Source organism: Phascolarctos cinereus, unplaced genomic scaffold (genome assembly GCF_003287225.1).
Source record: "Phascolarctos cinereus isolate Bilbo 61053 unplaced genomic scaffold, phaCin_HiC Scaffold_5;HRSCAF=322, whole genome shotgun sequence".
NCBI lineage: Eukaryota > Metazoa > Chordata > Mammalia > Diprotodontia > Phascolarctidae > Phascolarctos > Phascolarctos cinereus.
Window position 1 is genome coordinate 268982050 of NW_027555958.1, and position 21279 is coordinate 269003328.

At 36.1% G+C, this 21279-nt stretch overlaps 1 protein-coding gene across 1 annotated transcript in view; it reads left to right on the forward strand.

The window, feature by feature from the left end:
- Nucleotides 1–21279, forward strand: part of CCDC40 (coiled-coil domain 40 molecular ruler complex subunit) — a 92735-nt gene that overhangs the window by 50827 nt on the left and 20629 nt on the right. Inside the window, exons 15-18 of the mRNA XM_021000777.2 lie at nucleotides 5712–5881; nucleotides 6029–6120; nucleotides 9067–9187; nucleotides 17578–17766. Of these exons, the coding sequence (XP_020856436.1) occupies nucleotides 5712–5881; nucleotides 6029–6120; nucleotides 9067–9187; nucleotides 17578–17766 (572 nt within the window). The remainder of the gene's footprint in view (nucleotides 1–5711; nucleotides 5882–6028; nucleotides 6121–9066; nucleotides 9188–17577; nucleotides 17767–21279) is intronic.

Sequence of the window (21279 nt, forward strand, 5' to 3'; positions counted from 1 at the left end):
CCATAGTAACAGGGACCAGGGGGTGCTTAGCCCAGTTCTTCTCAAGTGGCAAGGAAGGCTGGGTCAGTCCCATACCCTATATTATCTTAGACAGCCACATCTGAAATTAACCTTTAGAATACTTGTAGCTTCACAGACCATACAGGGAAAACTGTGACTCTCTGCAAGGAGGCACTCTTTGTTTTCTCTGATAATTAGCAGTTATGAGGATGAATACCCAGACTGGGTCTAGGCGACCAGAATTGGCAAACCACTTAATGGTTCCCCAGCACTAAACACTGAGTTCTTTCCCTTGGACAAATTCCAAAAAGGTGACTTGCCCAGGGTCACATGGCTAGTAAGTGTTTGAGGACAAATGTGAACCCTGACTTGACCAAGAAAATAAATTTTGGATTTGAAGAAGTCTAGGTAATTTGTCTGGGATCTAAATTTTGGATTCGATCTGTCCAGGTAATTTGGTGAGGATCTAAAATGAGCATTATCTGGAAATAAAGAGGAGTCTGTGGAAGAGTGGACTCAAGAATTGGGGCCCAGGTAGAAGAGAAAGATGGGAAGTTAGCAGTCTAAAACTGCCCCTCTTTCCCTAAGGGCACACTGGCTTGTTTCATGTATATCTCAGACATGTGGGCTATTAAACAAATGGGATATTTATGTTTCAGATGATTCTTAATTACAGTTTCTCCTTTGCATGCAACTTGGCTCTCAGATGTCAACTGCAATATGCAATCTCGGTATGAGAACAATACCTCAGGAACATCTACGCAGTGAAACTATAAGACTGCCATTAATATAGAGATCATTGCTGAGGGCTACTCTAGTAAATTGTGTCTACATCTAAACTTTATTTAGAGATACAATCAATTTCTATTAAATGTGGTTATATGTGATCTATTAGAATAAACTATGCCATGCAACGTTATATAAATATCCTGCCCCTTTTAAGAAGTTTTTCTTTATATTTTCTGTTTCTGCATAGTATCCCATGTATTTATACCCTTTCTCCTCCCAGAAAGCTATTCCATGTGACAATATTTTTCTGGAAAGGAATAAGAGAAAAAAATCAGCATAACTGACCAATCTATTGAATAAGTTCAAAAATATGTGCAATGTGTAATTCCTGTGGACCTTCCACTTCCACAGAGGGGTTTGTTGGAAATGTCTTCTCGTATCTCTTCATCTCCCACTTTTAATTATAATTTTATTACATTTATTTTTTATTTTTGGATGTGTTATTCTTTTCCATTTAAATTGTTGTAGTTACTGTGTATGTTGTTTTCTTGGCTCTGCTTACTTCACTCTGCATTAATTCATATAAATCTTTCCCTCACAAACATCATTCCTTACAGCACAGTAATATTCCATTACATTCAGATATTACAATTTGTTTAGCCATGCCCCAGTTGATGGGCATCTACTTTGTTTCCAATTTTTTATTGTTGTTGTTCAGTCATTTATCAGTCATGTCTAATTCTTATTGACCTCATTTGGGATTTTCTTGGCAAAGATACTGTTGTGGTTTGCCATTTCCTTCTCCAACTCATTTTACAGATGAGAAACTGAGGCAAACAGGGTTAAGTGATTTGCCCAGGGTCATATAACCAGTAAGTGTCTGAAGACAGATTTGAACTCAGGAAGAGGAGTCTTCCTGACTCCAGCTATGACTAAAGTGTTGCTGTAAATGATTTGGAGTCTACAGAGGCTTTTTTTCTTGTCAATGGCTCCCATAGGGAATAACCTCAATCTCTGGTTCAAATTGTATAGACATGTTAGTTACTTTATTTGCATAATTCCAAGTTGCTTTCCAAAATGGTTGTTCCATTTCACAGCTGCACCAGCAATGTATCCGTGTACTTTCTACAACCTCTCTAACACTGAGTATTGCCATTTTTTTGTCATCCTTGCCAATTTGTAAGGTATGAGGTGAAGCCTCCAGTTTGTTTGGATTCACATTTCTTTTTTATCATTAGCTATTTGGATAATTTTTTCATGTGGTTTTTAATACTTTGCAGTTCTTCTTTGGAGAATTGTTTGTTTATATACTCTTTCCATTTATCCTTTGCAGAATAAATATTAGTCATATGTGTATGTATCAATTTTTTTATATATCTCGGATCCTAGGCCCTTTGAATACAAATTTTTCCCTCATTTAACCACTTTCCTTTATCCTAGATGCATTAATGTTGTGCGTGCAGAAGCTTTAAACACTGTATTATATTCCTTAGGGGTGGCTCTGTTTCCACTAACTCTCTTCTCCTTACCCCTGATATTTTCTTCTCATTTAGTATTCCCCCTTCCAGCCTCCCTGTGAGCTGGTCCTGTTCTTTGGTTTTTAAATTTCATTTTTTTGCAGCTCTTACCAAATAGGATATCCCTCATTCTTATCATTATCAATCTTCTCTTTCTGTTTACTCTAGACTCTCATTCTGATTCATGACTCCTATAGTTACCTGGCTTCTCTCTTTTCTCTGTATTCTTCATGCTATCAGAGCTTCCAAGGTATCCATTTGAGGGTCTCTCCTGTAGATGCTTTCTGCCACTCACTTGTAAGGGTTCACTCCATGGATTCCCCTTTTCCATTGTGCCTCATTTCCAGAATAATGATGATTATAATTAGCAGTAGTAATAATAATAATAATGAATAATAATAGCAGCTGATATTTATATAGTTCTTACTATGTGCTAAACACTTTACAATTACAATCTCATTTGATCTTTAGAACAATCCTGAGGAGAAAAGTGCTGTTATTATCCTCATTTTACAGATGAGGACACTGAGGCAAATAGAGGTTAAGTGACTTGCCCAGGGTCATACAGCTAGTCAGTATCTGAGGCCAGATTTGAACTCAAGTCTTTCTGGCTCCAGGTCTAGCACACTGTGCCACCTAGCACTGCCCCATGGTAGGTATGTCCCCCCCATACCACGCCTCTGATTATGTAGCCCACCACTGATCTATACCATTTCTTGTTGACCTTTTTTTTTCTTCCTACATTTGCCTGGAAATCACCTCCCTGTGTCGGTGCTCTCCCACTCCTCCAGGTGCCAGTTGCCCTTAGAGGTTCCAACTCCACCCTGTGCACCAAGGACAAATAGACTTGTAGACAAGTAGACAAGCACCAAATCCTCTAGACCTCATCTAGTGTAAGGTATTCATTTCTCTTCATTGCCCGTCTCTCTTCACTCATAGGAGCATTCGTCAGTGGAACCCTCTCTCACCTCCAAAGTCAGGCTTCCTTCCTTTTCCCATTCCTCCTTACCCACTACCCTGTAGGCTCTTCTTTTTCTGAGACCACAAAGGTCACCTTCTGCCCATTGCTAGCCCTCGATTTGATCCTAGAGCATCAGACACTACTGTCTATACCCCTGCTCTCCTCCCTCCTTTTATGTACCCTCCCATGTTGTAATGTAGTCTCACAAAAGAAGCATTCACCTGTAGGCAGGGTATTATTGCCAGGTTCTGTCCATAATACCCCGTCTGCTTCTTTACTGTTATCTCTACCAGATTTCTGCCTTCACCCTTGTCTCCATATGTACCTTAAGAAAGAAGTCTCTTACTGGTCCCTCTATTGTCCAGTCTGCAGTTGCTGTCCTTGGCTGTTGCATTTATTCACTTCTACATTTCTATTATTTGGGTTCTTTGAGAAGCAAATAATCTCTTCAGTCCTGGTTTTCTTTCTTAAAATGTTTCAAACTCTTCTTTATTATTGAGCATCCATCTTTTGTCTTGTATGGTTGAACTCAGATTTGCAAGATAGGTCATCTTGGGCTGCGTCCTGAGCTCCACTACTCTACAAATCACATTATTTCCATTCCCTCCTCTTTTTTCTAGCGAGTGTGGAATAGTTGCATTATTCAAATGTCCTTTCCTTTGTATTTGAAGATCTTTGTTATGATGGTTCACGGCATTTGTGGTTTCTGAATCAAATTGTTAAATTTAACCACTATTGAGTTTGCAGGCATGAATTTTTGTTTATTTGTTTTTTAATTCTTTCAATTGGAATTTAATTTTCTATGTTGAGAAGTTCTGGGCATTTATTATTTCTTTCATTATAGTGTTAAGGTTTCTTGTCCTGCCATATTCTTCTGGAAAGCCTATGATCTTTAGGTTGGCTCTACTCATCCTGTCTTTGAGTTCAATAGGTCTTTCTTGAATAGTGAGAATATTTTCTTTTAATGGTACTGTTTTTCTTCTCTTATTGCTATAGTTAGTATTTCTAACACTAAATCAAACATTAGTGTTGACAGTACTTTACCTCTAATCTTATTAGAAAGAGCTATTGTTTGTCCCCATTATTTATCATGTTGGCCCTTGATTGTAGATATGTTCTACTTACTATGTTAAGAAAAGGTGCATTTGTTTCTATGTTTTCTAGTTTTTTTTTAACAGAAATGGGCATTGTATTTTGTCAAAAACCTTTTTTTTGAATCTATTGATGTATTAGTTTGTTATTATTATGGCTAATTATATTTATAGTTTTCCTAATATTGAATCAAATTTGCATTCCTGATCTAAAACCAACCCAGCTAGAATATGTAATATTTGTGATATGTTTTTGTAGCCTCTTTGCTAGTATTTTATTTTAAATGTTTGTATTAATATTTTCATTAGGGATACTGGTCTATAGTTTTCTTTCTCTGTGTGATTCTCCTTGGTTTATATATTGATTCCATATTTGCATCATAAAAGGAAATTGTCAGGTTCCTTTTTTTGGTAAACACTTTGTATAACATTGAAATCATCCTTTGGATGTTTAATAGAATTCACTTATAATACTATCTGGTCTCAGGGTTCTAATTTGAGAATTCATTATTGACTTGCTTAATTTATTTTTCTTAGATTGGGTTGTTTATATTTAAATTCTCTATTTTTTGTTCTTTTAACCTGAATATTTTATATTTTGTAAATACTAATCTATTTAACTTAAGCTGTAGGATTTATTGGCACATATTTGAAAAAATAATTTCAAATATTTTATTTATTTGTTGTGAATTCCTTTTCATTTTTGATACTGATAATTTAGTGTTTCCCTTTAAAGCAAATTAGTTAATGCTTTATGTCTTGTACTATTTTTTTGGTTTTGTTTTTGTACTATTTTTTTAAACCTAGTTTAACTTATTCAAATTTTTCAACTTCTTAAATTTTTCATAATTTTCATTTTGATGTTTGTGTTTTTAAAATTTGTCAGTTTTTAAAGTTTTTCTATCTTATTAATCTTTTATTTCTCTGTTCTGTTGATGAAAGTTCTTAGAGATATAAATCTCCTAAGGATTGTGCATGCTATAAATTTTGATTTGTTGTCTCATTGTTGTTACTATCTTTAATGAAACTACCCCTTCTGGAATTTTCCCAAGAATTGAAGTCAAGCTCACTGTCCTATAGTTTACAGACTTTGTTCTCATCCATTTTTTAAAAACTGGTATATCTTGTAATTCCTCTCTTCCTTTTCATCCAAATCAAAGGTTTGTATTTCCATTGTCCACCTGGGAGGAAACTTTATAAGACAGTATCCTTCCCACCAAGAAAGTAGAGACTCCAGAACTAGGAAAAACAATTAATGGTGGTGAGAGTTCAAGGACCACCAAACCAGCCTACTTTGGCTTAGCTTGATTTGTTCTTCCATAGGTGTTGGGTTTTTTGTTTGTTTGTTTTGTTTGTTTTGTATCAGCTTTGGACATCCTCTGGGATTTTGCTCTTTTCTTGTTCTTTTAACAGAAAAGATTAACCAGGAGAAGAATGAGATCAAGGAGATTGAATGTCACATGAAGGACATGGACAATGACCTGAAAAAATTTAACACTTTGATCTGTAAGAACAGATGCAGCACGGAGGAGCTACAGCAGGGCAACCTGGTGACAGAGAATGAATTTGTTCGCTCACTTAAGGTACTACAGGTTGATAGTTGTCTACAAGAGAAAGGAGGAAACTCCATATCTCTCACCCTAATTTGAGGAAGATGAGGTCTTTGTAAAGGGCCCTGTGTTAAATTCTGTTCTATTAAAGTAACAGCTGGCTTGGTTTCCCAACCATAGGCATCTGAAAGGGAATCCATGGAACTGCAAGAGAAGCTGGTCCATTTGAATGAAGAGAAAAAGACCCTCCTGAATAAACTGGTAGAAGCAGAGTGAGTATGTGGCATTTTGTTTTATCCCTCGGTTGCTAAAATCTTCTCAGTCCTTTGCTAGAAATTTGACTTGTAAGACCAGAAACTCCCAAGAACCTGCCCTGACTCTTTGTAATGTTAACGGGTAACATTATTATCTTAAGTACTATTTTCCCCAACAACTTTTTGGCATTGTATTGTATTCTGTGTTGGTCCTTAGGACTCCATCTAACTTAACAACATGCCTGAGAGCCTAATAATCTAATTAAATAATAAATCTAAATGAAATAATTTTAAAAAATGAATGAAGAGGAAATGGTACTGCCTGATCGCTAATTATATTTCAAGTCAGTAATCATCAAAACTATTTGGTAGTGGTTTTAAAAATAGAGAAGTAGCTCAATGGGACAGAATAGACAAGGAAGAATAAAAATAAACTCAATAACAAAATATTTGATAAACTTCAAAATATAAATTAGGAAAAACCTCTTTTTCACAAGATTTATGAAGAAACTAGATAGCAGCCTGGCAGAAAATTGGTTTTAGATCAATATCTCATACCATATCCTATAATAAACTCAAAATAGATACATGACCTAAAATTAAAGATCACAGAATTTTAAAAGCAGAAGAGAGACAGATCAAGTACCTTTCATATCTATTGATAGGGAGTAAATTCTAAACCAAATGAGGGATAGAAGTAAATACAGAGATAAAATAATTTTTATTTCAGAGGTTTTTCCTGAACAAAATTAATGCCAACTAGGATATATTGAACTCTCTTGTAAATTTATTTTTCAATGAACATGTATTAGTTTTATCTCTCTTCTACCATCTCTGCCCTATTCCATTAAAAAAAACTACAATAAAAACTTGACAACAAATAGGTATAGATAAGCAAAAAAAAAGAAAAAAAGAAAAGAAAAGAAGAAGAAAGAAAAAAAAGGATTCCTATATTGGTCATGCCCCAAAATGTATATCTCATTGTGCATCTTGAGTTCATCATCTCTTTATCAGAGGTGAGTAGCATACTTTATCATTAGTCCTCTGGAGACATGGTTGGTCATTGCACTGATCAGAGTTCTAAGTCTTTTTTAAAAAAATTGTATTAATTTATTTTGATTTATCAATAATCACTTCCATATGCTTTTGAGTTTAAAATTTTTCTCCCCCTTCCTCCATACCACCCTGCCCAAGACGGTGCACAATATTTACCAGAGTTCTAAGTCTTTCAAAGTAGTTTGTCTTTAAAATGTTATGATATAAATTGTTTGGGTTCTGCTCATTTCACTCTGCATCAGTTCATATAAGCTTGCCAATTTCTCTAAAACCATCTCATTCATTACTTATTACCATATAACAGTATTCAATTACATTCATATGCCATAGTTTGTTCAGCCCTTCCCTAAGTGATAAATACCCTATAAGTTTCCAGTTTTTTGCCACTACAAAAAGAACTGGTATAAATTTTTTTGCACATATGGCTTCATTTCTTCTTTCTTTAAGCTTAGGGTACAGGACTATTAGTTGTATTTCTGGGAAAAAGGATATGCACAATTTAGTGACTTTTAGAGTATATTTCCAAATAGCTTTCCAGAACAGCTGGACCAATTCTACAAGTAGTGAATTAACATGCCAATTTTCCCACAGCCCCTTCGATATTACCCATCTGCCTTTTTTGTCATCTTTGCTAATCTGATGGGTATAAGACACAAACCTCAGAATTACTTTAATTTGCATTTCTCTAATTATTAGTGTTCTAGAGCATTTTTTATTAATTTTAGTTTTCAACAATAACTTCCATAAACTTTTGAGTTTTAAAATTTTCTCCCCCTCCCTCTTCCCCTCTTTCCCCAAGACAGCAATCTGATATAGGCTCTACATATACATTCCTATTAAACATATTTTCACATTAGTCATGATATAAGAAAGAATTAGGACCAACAGAAGAAGCCACTAGAGAGAGGAAAAAGAACAAATAATATGCTTCAATCTGCATTCAAACTCCATAGTTCTTTCTCTGGATGTAGATAGCATTTTCCATCATGAGTCTTTTGCAGATGTCTTAGATCTTTGCATTGCTGAGAAGGGCTAAGTCTATCAAAGTTAGTCATCACACAACATAGCTGTTACTGTGTACAACCCTCTCCTGGTTCTGCTCATTTCACTCAGCATCAGTCCATACAAGTCTTTCCAGGTTTTTCTGAAGTCTGTCTGTTCATCATTTCTTTTAGCACAATAGTATTCCATTACATTCATATACCACAACTTGTTCAGCCATTCCCCAATTGATAGGCCTTCTCTTAACTTCCATTTCTTTGCCACCACAGAAAGAGCTGCTACAAATATTTTTGCACATGTGGGTCCTTTCCTCATTTTTATGATCTTTTTGGGATACAGCCCTAGAAGTGCTATTGCTGGGTCAAAGGGTATGCATAGTTCTAAATTGTAGAACTTTTTTTAAAAACATGGTTGTTAATAGCTTAGATTTCTTCGTTTGAAAACTACCTTTTCACAACCTTTGACTATCATTTAAGGAATGGCTCTTATTCTTGTAAATTTGAAATAGTTCCTTATATGTCTTCTAAATGAGACCTTTATTAGAGAAACTTACTGCAATAGATTTTTTCATATTGTTTTATAGAATTCTTGTTTTGTAATTTGTTTTGTAGAATTCTTGTTTTATAGAATTTATATAGAGAATTTTATAGAATTTACATAGAGAATATAGAATAATTTGTTTTATAGAATTCTTACTATGACACAAAAAACTTTAACCCCTGTATAGTGGCAACTACATTTAATTACTTCCAAGTTCTCTAATTTTAGCTCTAAAACATTTTGGTTCTAAATTCGCAGTGAGTCCTCCAAAGGAAAGGCTTAAACTCTTATCCTTTGAGGTATCTGAGAATGTGCCTTTCAATCTACCTTCTTTTCTCATTCCTTTTTTTCCCCTTACCTTTCAAGACATCAGATTATGCTTTGGGAGAAAAAAATCCAACTGGCAAAAGAGATGCGAGATGCAGTGGATTCAGAAACTGGCCAGGCTGAGATCCGAACCATGAGAGCAGAGATTCATAGGATGCAGGTGAGTATGGATGGAGAGGGGAAAAAAAATGCACAAGTTGATGAATCAAACCTTGTAAATCACACCAAAACAGGGGCCTACAAAGACAAATACAGCACAACCTGTTATCATTTCCACCTCCCCCCCAAGGCATCTACATATGTCTCTAAAATATCTACAGAACCAAAATCTGAATTGAGCTGAGGATGTAATCCTGCTTTATTTATATTAAGACCACTACACCTGTATCTTAACCCTAGCAATGGAATTCAAATAAGACTCTTCTAAGAAAAGAAATGTAGCTTACTCAAATGCAAAATATGTGGTTTTAACTTACCTCTGGCCTGATATAATTGTTCAAAAAAAATTTACTCACATGCAAGGGCATGCATTCTTTCCCTTAGAGCCTTGTTCTTCTCTCTGCTGTCATTTTTTCTAAGTTCATTTGCCTAAATCCTTATAACTAGGAAGAGACAACATAAATTTGGCTATTATACTAAAGCTATCAGTCCAAAATCTCAGGCCCTAAAATAAAAATTCATGGACAAGGAAGAAAAATAAATGCAAATAAAGGTGCTAGCCCATGGAATTTTTATATCATTTCTTCAGGAATTTGCCATTTACTTCTATCAGATGCTGTATAACACTGTCATTACCATTTGGATCTAGACAACATTGTGTAGAGAGATACAAGTGCTTGACCATAGTTTTGTTTTGCTTTCCAAGTATATAGCAGGGCTGACTTAAAAAGAACAGTTTAATATTAGGAAAATATATAATATAGTAAATTATATAAAGAAAAACATTAAAATAATTATATTAATATACACAGAAAATGCTCCTGATAAATTACGTATTTGTATTTTGAAAAACCAAAACATGATAGATTTTTCTTATGTCAAAGAATGAAATTCAGAGTGAGTAAAATCATATCAGCAGGAAATTTTACTTGTTTAAACAAAGGGAACAGTTTGAATACTGCTTCAATTCTATCAAGCACAGCTTTACGTTTTTATAGGTTTAAGGGGGGGATGGATTAAGCAATAGTGGAAGGATATCAAAGATGTTATAACATTTGGCAGTTTCTGTCATTAGCTGAGAGAAGGGGAAGGGTTAGCATTGGTGGCTTCATGAGAGAGGTTTAGAACAGTTGCTGAGGGGAATGTGATAGAGAGTCAATCAAGAAAGAATAAAAAGGTTGCCTTGTTGTAGTGAAGACCCAATTGGGATCTGATAATAGGAATCTGTAGTAAGCCAAGTTGGTGAGATGGAACGATTTTCTCCAGCTGTGTCCAGCATTATCAGAGTAGCAGTGGAGGAGGTGGATTATGTAAATACCACAAGGTTGAGAAAGAGAAGATTGTAAACAATGTAAAGACAAAAGGGATAAGGGAAAATAGGGTTTAATAAACCCAAGATTCCTTTCCCCAAGTTTTCTTTTCTATAGATTTATCAAATGCTAATCTTTTCTATACATTTTGTTGGTTATCTGGTGCATCCATTCTGTTACAGTGATCTATTTCTTCATATTTTCTCCAGTATTAAATAATTACAATAACTGTTATATAACATGTTTTTAAGCCTGCAAGTGCAAAATCACTGCCATCAGCCTTTCTCTTCATTGTGTTCATTGACATTTTTCCTGCTTATTTTTCAATGTGAATTTCATTTTGATTTTCTTTCATTCTATAAAGAAGTCCCTGCATATGTTAATTGTATTACATTAAATATATAAATTAATTTGGGAAGTATTTTCACTTTTAATTATATTAAACTGGCCCATCTATGAACATTGAACATCTCTCCAACTTAAAATTTAAGTCCTTCTTTCTTATGGTCATTCTACTCTAATCCCCCTTAACTCCAACATAAATACCTATATTTTTCCTGTTTTCCTGTAATTAATTAGAATTTTCAATCCTGTGTCAAATAAATGCAGTGAGAGTGTTTCCTTACTCTCTTTTAACTGTGAATACTTCTAATGCTTACTCATTGCATATCTTGCCTTTTTTTTTTCTTCTGTTAAGGAAAAATTCTTGAATATTTATTCTTTTTAGTGTCTTTATCATTAGTGAATATTGGATTTGATCAAAGGTTTTTCCCATATCTATTGATAAAATCACCATGTTTTTTAGATTTTTGGTTTATATGTTTTTATTATGTTCATCATTTTTACCCCTGATGTTGAAGCAATCTTTCATGCTTTGTATAAACTCTGCTTGGTCCCAGTGAATAATTTTATTAATGTGGTGGTATATTTTACTGGCTTATATTTGACTTAGTATTTTTACATTGCAGGTAGGTGGTGCAGTCGGATAGAGTGCTGGGCCTGAAGTTAGGAAGAGTCATCTTCCTCTGTTCAAATCTGGCCTCACACATTTAATGTCTGTATGACCCTGGGCAAGAGGCTTGACCCCATTTGCCTCAGTTCTTCATCTGTAAAATGCACTGGAGAAGGAAATGGCAAACCACTCCAGTATCTTTGCCAAGAAAATTCCAAATAGGGACACAAAGAGTCAGACATGACTCAACAACAACAAATTTTTACATCTGTATTCATTCATGATGTGTTTTCATGTTAGCTTGACCTGATTTTAAAATTAATACCATATTTGCTTCATAAAAGGTATTGGGAAATTTTTCATATTTTTCATTATTTGTTCTTGGAAAGTTTGAAAGAATTCTGCTGTGAATTCAGATAGGTTTTTATAGGGTAAATTCTTGACATGTCTTATTTGTTCCTGTAGAAATTGATCTATTTAAATGATTGATTTACTAACAGGTCACTTTGGGCAGTTTGTATTTTTTGTAGCTGATCCTCTATTTCCTTTAAATCCTCTAATTTGCTAGAGTATAGTTGTGTGTGGTGGTTGACGTAATATTATTGATTTCCATTGTGTCTCTTGTGATCTTTCCTTTTTTATTTGTAATTTGTGATTTGTAGTTTCTCTTCTCTTAAAAACTGAATTTGCTATTGATGTATCAGTTTTGTTGGTCTTTTATTTTAAAAGGTTCAAGATTTTGTTAATGAATTCAATGGTTCCTTCAAATTTTATTCTGTTCATTTTTGTTCTTATCATTATAACTGTTGTGGTGGTTGTTGCTGATTTGTTTCCATTGTGTCCAAATCTTCATGGCCTATTTGGGGTTTTCTTGGCAAAGATACTGGAGTGGTTTGCCATTTTCTTCTCCAACTTATTTTGCAGATGAGGAAATTGGGGCAAGCTGGGTTAAGTGACTTGCCCAGGGTCACACAACCAGTAAGTGTCCGAGTAAACAGTAAGTTCACTGTACCACCTAGCTGCCCCCATTGTAACTTATTTCTCTTTAAAAGCTCTTTTGGAGTATTGCTTTGTACTTTTTCTAGGGCTTTTGTTCAAATTCCCTGCCCTTTAGTGTAAGATTCTTTTCTCTTCCCTTTTTTGAAAACTGGGAGGACATTCATCCCACTCCAAGCCTATGATACATCTCTCATTTTCTTTGACATTTCTACTGGCAGTGACTGAACAATCACACCAGTCAATCAGTAAGAATTTATTAGATGCCTGCTATGTACCAGACACATCAGCATCTGATGAAGTAATTCATTTGGGTCAGATGACATTTATCAAGGGTAACTAGGTGCTGTCTTGTAGCTATTTTTGATCTTTCATTCTCAGGGCAGAGGTCACTCTCCTTGGCAGAGAACATAGAAACAAAATAAGAAATGATCAACTCTACTTTCTTTTTGTTGTCAGTATCACTGTCCTATCCATCCAAATCAGTGATCTGGTCACTTATGTGGCAGAGTGGATGGAGTAGTTCCCTTCCTGTCCCTTCCCTGGCCTGGACTCAGGAAGAACTGCATTCGGATCTGGCTGCTGACACTGTGTGACCCTGGGAAAGTCATTTAACCTGTCTGCTTCAGTTTCTTCAATTGTAAAATGGAGATAATAACAGCACCTATCTCCCAGAGAGATGTTGGGAGGATCAAATAAGATAATATTTGTAAAGTGCTTAGCACAGTGCCTAGCACATAGCAGATGTTAATAAATGCTTGTTCCCTTCCCATTGCCACCTTTACAACCTGGCCCCCCACACAAACACACACACACACACACACACACACACACACACACACATCTACGTACGTGTGTGTGTGTGTGTGTGTGTGTATCCTTCAGATATTCTATGGTTAATCCAAATTGTTTTTCTTCCTGTTCCTCATATATGACAATATCTACTATCTCTGTGCCTTTGCACTAGCTCTCTCCCTCAGGCTTATAATATACTCCTTCCTTACCTTTCTCTCTTTCTTATTCCTAGTTTCCTTCAAGACTCAGCTCAAGTGCTGCCTTCAGCATGAAGCCTCTAACAATCCCCCCCCATCTTCTGTCTTTATCCCCACCCAAATCACCTGGTTTTTATTTTGCATATATCTATATATGTATATGTTGCCTTACTCATTAGAATGTATACTCCCTGAGGGCAGAGTCTGTTTCATGTTTGTCTTCCTATCATCTGTGCTTGACAAAGTAGCTGGCACATAGTAGGTACATAATAAATGCTTGATTATTAATTGATCCTGTGCTCTCACCTAATATAACTAAGAAAAAAAACCCTTTTTGTTGTCCTTAATTTTACTTCTCAGACTCAGTTCATTTTGTGCTCTAACATTATTTGTATACCATTCTCATGTTCATCCTTTGCTACATGCTCTTGCTTCCATTTTTCTCTGCATATATCTTTTAAAAATCGACATTGATCAGAAATACATTCTAGACACAAGTGAGTTCCCTGTGCATACACATTGTTTTCTTCAAACAATTTTCATTTTTCCCTTCTTTGTTGTAATTGTTTTTCTTTGTATCTTTGTAATTTCATTCTTGAATTTCTCATTTATCCTGAGCTGACTTCCCCTATAGAATTTTGTCCACTGGACCCTATCTGAATCTTTTGAAATATTTTTCTAAACTCTAGGACCATAGCAGATTTTCCTCTCCTTTATCACAAATCCTAGGAGGCAGTGATCAGTTCTATACAGGGGTCTCATCATTTCCACTCTAGCAACCATTTCCTTCCTGTTTATAAGAATAAGATCTAGCATAGACTTATTTCTTATTGCTTGCACCATCTTTTGAAGGATAAAAATTACCATTGAATTGAGTCAGAAAGTAATTAGCTATTAATTATTATTATTAATAAGCAGAGCTTTTGGCAGAGAGCTCCAGTGCCAGAATAACTGATGTCTCCAATTGCTACTATATCATGCCTCGGTGAGAAGTTTATGATATTTTTCTTGATTGCTTTTTCATCTACTTCCTCTTTCTACACAGGGAGTGTACTCCAACATACTTACTCAATAAACTCTCTATTATGTCTAGGGTCAAATGCAAATTCCAATTCCTCTGGCACTGTAAATCCTTCTTAGCCTTACTCCAAACTATCTTTCCAATGCTATTATACGTTATTCCTCTTTATGAACTTTACTATCCAGCCAAACTAGCCTCAATAGTCACACTCCAATTCCTATCTCTGTGCCTTTGCACAGGCTATCTGTCCAAAATGTCTGGATATTCTTTCTATTCCCACTCCCTATTAGAATTCCTACTTTTCTTTAAAGCTCACCTTCTACATGAGAGCTTTCCTGGCATTACCAACTGTTAGCACCTTTCCCCCAAATCATCTTATATGTATTCTGTGTTGATTATATGTGTTTGTATGCTCATTATCTCTTTAGTAAATGTAAATAACTTGAGGGCAAGGACAATTTTATTTAGTAAATGCTTAATAAATGTTTGTTGATTGATTGCCAACATTATTTCTGTTTCTGCCTCCATTGATTGTGACCTAAATGTCCTCTACCATGCTTCCCTCTCTGATTCCTTGATTTCTTTACATAAATATAAACTTAAAATACTTCTTAATACACAATGCCTCTCCTCTTTATTTATCTTGTTCCTTTTGAGCCATGTTCTATTTAGGGGTTTCATCCTAAATTTCAGTTAATACTCATGAGGCCAAACTTATGCCCTTCTAACAGAAGGACCTCTCAGTTCTCTCTCTCATTGATTAAATGGTAGGCATTTGTTTTTGGAGCCACACATTTTATTACTTGCTTCTGTTAGAAATAGACTTGACACCAAAAATTTAGTATCAAGAAAATTTATTATAAAGAAAGTCCAGAGGATTTAGACGTTTCTGGCCAGAAGCGGGCTCCACCCCTCTTCAGGAGGGGTGGGCCCTGAGTGTAAGGGCAAGTGTGCTTTTATGCAGTTGAATTCAGCGCAAAACCTCCCAGGCCGGGATTGGTCCGTCCCTTCCCAGGTTACACCTTTCCTTACATGTTTCCCCTTGATATGCTCAAGTATGTTCCCCCTCCCTTGGTCATATGTCCCATGACTCGTTAATGAGGCTCTAATTTTATGCGGGGTGTGTCAGATAATAGTAATGAAGTTCATTAAGCAGGCGCACTAACATTTTTCAGGTGTCCTCAGGTTGACCCTAACTGGTCTGAGCTGGCTCGACCCCTATCTTGATTTTGGGGTCTTCTTGGAACAATCCACTTACTTCCTATTGGTCAAGCCCAGCCCCCCTGCAGTGTACTACTTCCTGGAGCTGTTGTTCTTTAAATCTCTGCATTATTCTACCTGTGGAAACTTAAGCCCTTTTAACTCTAACACTTCTTTCTTGGATTTTATCTTCTTGGATCTTCTGGAGTTTTCAGTTTCTTAGCTAAAACTTCATAGATATCAGCAATCCTTTTTTTGGTTTCTTCTGGCACTTTCACAGATCACCAGAAGGGGGTAGTTGCCATCTGTTTTGATAAGTCTTTGGAGGTTCTCTGTTGTGCCTTGGAGACATGCCCTGGGAAGACAACAGACTTCTCTTTTGTTCTTGTATCAGATTAACAAATTGCTACCTCAGTCCTCCTGGGGAGAGGATCGCCAACTACCCCTTCTTCACTTCTTCTGACTCTCCCCGATGATCTTCAATTTCAGTGGTTTCCATTCAATACAATATGAACAACAACAACATTAGCTAACATTTATATAGTGCTTACTATGTGCTAGGCACTGTGCTAATCCCTTTGCAATTATTATGTCATTTGACCTCACAGCAACCTATTAGGTGCTATTATCATCCCCATTTTACAGAAATGGAAACTCAGACAGAGGTAACTTGCCCAGGTGTCTGAGGCCAGATTTGAACTGAGGTCTTCCTGACTCCTGGCCTGGTGGTCTCTTCCACTGAATCACCTAGCTGCCCCATTTAGTCGTTTGCAAAGCCCAACAATAATCCAAGGGAACCATTTCACACTAAAAATCCTTTAATAGTACCTTATGCAGTAAATAATTGCAGAATATTATGAGTATATTAAATAACCCTGGGAGTTCATAACACATTTTTTGTTGTTATTGTTGAAAGGAGTTTGCTGAACAAAAAAAATGCTGGGAATAACTATTTTGCCTGATAGCTTCTTGGCCTCTGCTACATCATTCCTAAGAGGACAAGCTACTGCTTCCTCTGTAGAGCACCTAGGTCCCTAATTTTTGGGGGGAAAAGCTTCAGATTTGTTTTGTAGTTCTAAATGGACACTTGTCCTTTTTTTTTTTCTTCCTTCCCTCCCTTCCCTTCCTTCTATGCAACATCCTTCCATTCTCCCACTTTCCGGCAAGGGTCAAGTTTTCCCTCCTTAACTTCTCCCTTTCCCCATTTTCCTTTCTGGGTTTTGTTGTTGTTTTAACACTTCATTATTCTTGATCATCGGGAGTGTGGAAAGATGTTCAGGTGCCTTTAACTCTCTCCAAGGAGGGAAACCAGCTTATACTTGAAACCTTGTCAGTACCAAGTGGGGCTTTCGGAGAGCTCCATCCTGTACCTCTGGCACAGGTCCAGGGGAAGAAAGAAAGGGATGAGACTGAGCCATACAGCACAGAGTTCTGGCCACTTTCATGTACTGGCTCTTGTCTGATTTGGGGAGGGGGCTGTTGTAGGGGTTATCAGATCCATATGGCTCTGAAGGTAGTAGCTCATCTAAGCTCCTTCAGCTTTTTCTACTTTTTTTTTTGTATGTGTGTGTTTCCATTCTGAAATCTTTTCTCATTATTCTTAATGGGGTGAAAGAAGGAGTTTGAATGCTATTCCATAGTCAGAGAAAGGCTTTAGATGAGCTGATTTTGCTGGTTTTCTTACTCAGCTATCTTTACTAGTTTCTCTTCATGTTACTAAGCCGGTGTTCTGCTTTTTTTTTTTACATAAGTTTCATAAATTGTTTGTTTTTTACATAAGAAAAAGTGCACATTGTCCAGAGTGAGAAATTCAGGCTGCTATAACCATGGAACCTGGTACCATGTATATTTACCTGGCACTACATCTACATAATTATATGGTGTTTGGAAATCATGGTTGTCTCTCTTTACATACCTCAGGTTAAACATGCACAACTGAAGAAGCAGCAAGAGAAAATGATTCGAGAAATGGAAGCAGCTATCACTCACAGAGACTCCATTGTGACTCGGGGAGAAGGTCAAAGCAAAATTGACAAGAAACTACTCACCAGAACCAATTTTCACCATCAACAAATGGAGCTTAGGAAGAAAATCAGAGAAACTCAGAAGGTAGGTAAGCAATACAACTAAAAGAAAGGAGAAAACTTAAATAGTATTTTTATTTAAAAATGACATTGACCTAGTCTCTTCTGCTAAATTCCTACTGTGATATTTCATTGTGTCATGACTTTGAGTCCTCAAAGGAAGTTCTGGCTGGTCCCACCAAGCTGGAAAGGCTTCAAGTATGAGCCTGATGACAGACTGTGTGTCTCTAGTCGTAGGGAAAGCATAGATAAATTTACAGAGCTTTATTTACAAGTTTGATCACTAGGTGATGGTTCATTTTGTTTTCGGTTTGGATTTTTTGGGGGTTTTGACTTTTTTTTTGGCTATTCACGAATTCATTTAATAAGAAATGGGGGGGTTGTGATTTGACTCATTGGAGAAAAGGCACACACAGATACAATCATGTATTTTTTGAAATATTTACTCAAGATCCAGGATTATTCTGAGAAGAATCATTTTCAAAAGTCCTATTTATTTTGTAAAAGAAATTCTTAGGGACAAAAGAGATTGTAATGATAATAGCTAACATTCATATAGCAGTGTTTTAAGGTTTGCAAAACACCTTACATATGATCTCATTTGATTCTCACAATAACCTGTGAGGTAATTATTATTGTCATTCTCATTTTATAAATGAAAACACTGAGGCTGACAGAGGTTAACAGACTTGATCAAGGACACAGAGCTAATAAGAATCAGAGGCACGATTTAATAAATTCAGGTCAGATCTTCCTTACTTCAAATCCTGCACTGTCCACTGCACCACCTGATTGATTACTTAAAAATAAAATGTTTCTTTACAACAAAAAACAATATAATCTAAAGAAAAATAAGACATTGGTAAAAATGTTTATAATGAGCATGTTAGATTAAAGATTTGATACCTAAATCTATAAGAACCTATTAAAAATATTCAAAGGCAATACCAATCCATGGTAAACAAAGATCAAAAGATATGAAGAAACAGTTTACAAAGGGAGGAAACATTGTAAATAACCACTAAAAATAATGCAAAGCTTCACTAACAATAAAAGAGATCCAAATTAAAATAACTTTAATATAATACCTTATACCCATCAAATTGCCAAAAATAAGTAAAAGTGCTTTCTTTGGGAGGGTTTTGGGGAAAGGTATTTTCATTCATTATTGGTTTAGTTGCAAAGTAGTATAATCTTTTTATTTTTAATAAACATTTTTTTACATTGTAATTAATTTATTTTTAGTTTTCAACATTCACTTCCACAAGATTTTGAGTTCCAAATTTTCTCCCCATCTTGTCCCTCCCCCCAACCCAAGATGGCATGCATTCTGAATACCCCTTCCTCTCATCTGCCCTCCCTTCTCTCCACTCCCTCCCCCTTATCCCCCTCCCCTTCAATTTTCCTGTAGGGCAGGATAGATTTCTATGCCCTATTACCTGTATATCTTATTTCCCAGTTGCATGTGAAAACAATTTTTAACATTTGTTTTTAAAACTTTAGGTTCCAAATTTTCTCCTTTCCTCCCTTCCCACCCACCCTCATTGAGAAGGCAAGCAACTCCATACAGGTTATACATGTGTAGTCACGCAAAACATTTTTTATAGTTAGTTTTTATATAGTATAGTTTTTATAGTTAGTTTTTACAATATAGTAGTCATATTGTAAAAAACCAACTATATTTCCCTTCATCCTATCCTACCCCCTCCCATTTATTCTATTCTCTCTTTTGACCCTGTCCCTCCTCAGAAGTGTTTGCTTCTGATTACCCCCTCCCCTAATCTGCCCTCCCCTTTATCATCCTCCCCCCTCTTATTCCCTTCCCCCCTATTTTCCTATAGGGTAAGATAGATTTCCATACCCAACTGAGTGTGTATGTTATTCTCTCCTTAAGCCAAATCTGATGAGAATAAGATTCACTCATTCCCTCTCACATTCCCCCCCTTCCCCTCCACTATTAAAGCCTTTTCTTGTCTGTTTTATGTGAGATAATTTACCCCATTCTACCTCTCCCTTTCTCCTTCTCCCAGTATAATCCTCTCTTCTTAATTTTATTCTCCAGATATCACCCCTTCATCTTCAGCTCACTCTGTGCCCTTTATCTTCTACCTCTATATAGTATAATCTTTTTAGAAAGCAATCTGGCATGCTGAAAGAAAAGTTTGTTGTCATTGTTTCAGTCACGTCCAACTCTTTGTGACCCTATTTGGGGTTTTCTTGGTAAAGATACTGGAGCAATTTGACATTTCCTTCTCCAGCTCATTTTACAGATGAGGAAACTGAGGCAATTAGGGTTAAGTGATTTGTCCAAGGTCACAGAGCTATTAAGTGTCAAGTGTTTGAGGCTGGTTTGAACTCAGGTCCTCCTGACTCCAGGGCTTAGTGCTCTATCCACTGCGCCACCTAGAGGCCCCACTACCCAATCTTTTTAGAAAGCAATCTGGCAGGATGCAAGAAAAGTTACAAAAGTAATAATAGCCCTGAATCCCATTAAAGTTTAATTCCGTTAAAGTAATCATACCCATTAATTCCATGGCTGGGAATTGTTGTCCTCGAAAACAGACCTAAAAATCTGAAATACTATTAGAAAGAAATTAATTAGGTCATTTAATAGAGGAAAATGAGCCAATAAGAAGGTATGGTTCCCTCTTGTCCAGGCTCTGAAAGGTTTACATTATACAGGATTTATTTTTTATTAAAGGACTTTTTTTTCCAAGATAAGTTTGGGGTTATTTATCTATTTTTTGGCGAGGCATATTAAGTGACTTGCCCAGAGTCACACAGCTAGTAAGTGTTATGTGTCTGAGGCCAGATTTGAACTCAGGTCCTCCTGACTCCAGGGACGGTGCTCTATCCACTGCACCACCTAACTGCCCCCATTATACAGGATTTAAACAAGGGTGTCCAACACAGTAAGTACAGGGACCACACATGCCAAAATATAGAGGAACCCCAAACAGAAGCTTGGGTGGATGCATCATAAATCCTGAGTATGGGAAACTACAACAAGAACGACTTGGGTAAATCCAGGACCTGAAAGAATTCCAGATACCTTGCAGCCATCTCCAGCATTCCTAGAGAGTTACTGGGGTCAGGCGACATTCTGGGTGTTGCCCTCAATCACATTTAAATAGTATGATAATTTTTCCAAACAATATAATAAATAATTTTCCCTAGAAATACCTACACTGGGGCTTTCGCAAGCCCAATATTATATTAGTGAAAGCATAATTACAGAAACAAAAAGCTGGGTTGAAGTATCAAAGGGAGTTCATTAAAACAACATGAATCAATAGAAGTGTCTTCTTTATTATCCATCTTGTCTAAAGCTTGATATAATTCATTTAAGGAGGGGTAGGGGCCATCTTGGTGACAAAGTTTTCCCAGTGTCTCACTGGGGGATCAATGTGAGTTGAGTTTCAGGAGTTGTAAGTCAAGGGACTAAAACTCAGAAAACAAAGTGTAATGTGGCCATGAGTATCACAAAAACCATAATCCCATGTTTCCTTCAATATCATAATAGATGAACATAATTAAG